Source organism: Merops nubicus, unplaced genomic scaffold, assembly GCF_000691845.1.
Source record: "Merops nubicus isolate BGI_N331 unplaced genomic scaffold, ASM69184v1 scaffold33772, whole genome shotgun sequence".
NCBI lineage: Eukaryota > Metazoa > Chordata > Aves > Coraciiformes > Meropidae > Merops > Merops nubicus.
In genome coordinates this window covers 421-1,773 of record NW_008594849.1, presented here as the reverse complement: position 1 = coordinate 1,773, position 1,353 = coordinate 421, and the positions used below count along the sequence as shown (strand labels likewise).

General features: G+C 63.9%; 1 protein-coding gene across 1 annotated transcript; it reads left to right on the top strand.

The window, feature by feature from the left end:
- Positions 1-111: 111 nt before the first annotated feature.
- Positions 112-1,032, top strand: LOC103768740 (striated muscle-specific serine/threonine-protein kinase-like; the record flags this gene model as incomplete). Its single annotated transcript, XM_008935895.1, has 3 exons — positions 112-323; positions 570-658; positions 851-1,032. Coding segments are annotated over 3 exons (483 nt in total), but the record flags the coding sequence as incomplete, so codon positions are not given.
- Positions 1,033-1,353: the final 321 nt, after the last annotated feature.

Genomic DNA, 1,353 nt, shown 5'->3' with positions numbered 1-1,353 from the left:
GATGGGTGTCCCCGGGCACCCCTGGGGTGCAGGCTGGTGGGGAGATGTGCCCTGACCCAGCTGCCCGGCTCTGGCTGCTGCCCGCTTCTTACCCAGCCTCTTCTGTGCTAGCCCCCGCCGGGGAGCGGCATGGGAACTTGCCCTCCCCCCTCGGCCAGGCCAGCCCCATCACCTCAGACGAGGAATACCTGAGCCCCCTGGAAGAGTTCCCCGAGGGCGGCACCCCCCAGCACCGGCCGACCATGAAGCTGCAGCCTAGAGCTGAGCATGGGGCTGCCCACGGCTCCCTGGAGAGCACCTTCAAGGCTGCACCCACCTTCGAGGTGAGCCAACAACCACCCTGGGACCATGCAGATGGTGAGCAGTGCCCTGTGACCAGAACCCTGTGGTCTCTGGTGTTAGGGGTTGCTGGGCCTTCCTACCCCCTAATGTGGGGTGGTCCCAGCAGCCTGGCAGTTCTCCAGAGCTGCTGTTGTGATCGGGGGCACATAGTCCTGCATGCAGTGGTGGGGATACGTGGCCCTGGGTACATGCAGGTGCTCACTCCTCTCTGAACCCTGCTTCCCCAGGTGTCCCTGTCGGACCAGTCGGTGCTGGAGGGGCAGGATGTCAGCATGAGTGTCCGTGTCCGTGGGGATCCCAAGCCCATCATCTACTGGTGAGTCCTGGTGCTCAGTGGGTCACAGCTGGGCAGGGAAGGAGGAGACAGGCACAGTGACCTCTCCATTTGGGATGGCCAGCTTGAAGCTTTGGTCCTGAGCAGGGTTGGGAGTAGGGGTCTTTTGGGGACAGCCAGGTTGGGTGTGCTGTGCCAGGCATGACCATGTTGCTCTGCCCATGTCCCGAGCAGGCTGAGGAACAGGCAGCCGGTGAAGTATGGCCGCCGGCACCACGCAGAGGAGGCGGAGGGGACACGGGGGCTCTTCACGCTGCACATCCTGGCGGCGGAGCGCACCGACACCGGCTTCTACACCTGCAAAGCTGTCAACGAGTATGGCACCAAGCAGTGCGAGGCCAAGCTGGAGGTCAGAGGTAAAGCTCCCTAAGCGTGTCCTCCCTGGCCCTGAGGGGCCAGCTGGCTAAAGTGCCCTGCATGAGCTGTGTGGGCAAGGGGCCACTACAGACCCTCCTCCTTGGCAGTGCTGTGGGACAAGGGAATGATCCAGCGCAGGCAGGCCCAAACTGGGAGGAGGAAATTGAAGCTGAATGCCTGGTGCTGGCCTTGCAGCTGAAGGTGGGCTGTGCCATGGCCATGGGTCCCACCACCCAGCTGTGCCAGGACGCCTGCTGGCCTGACCCAGCGCCTGCTGCTCCCCACAGCCCAGCTTCGCCCCATGTCTCCTGATGCTCCCA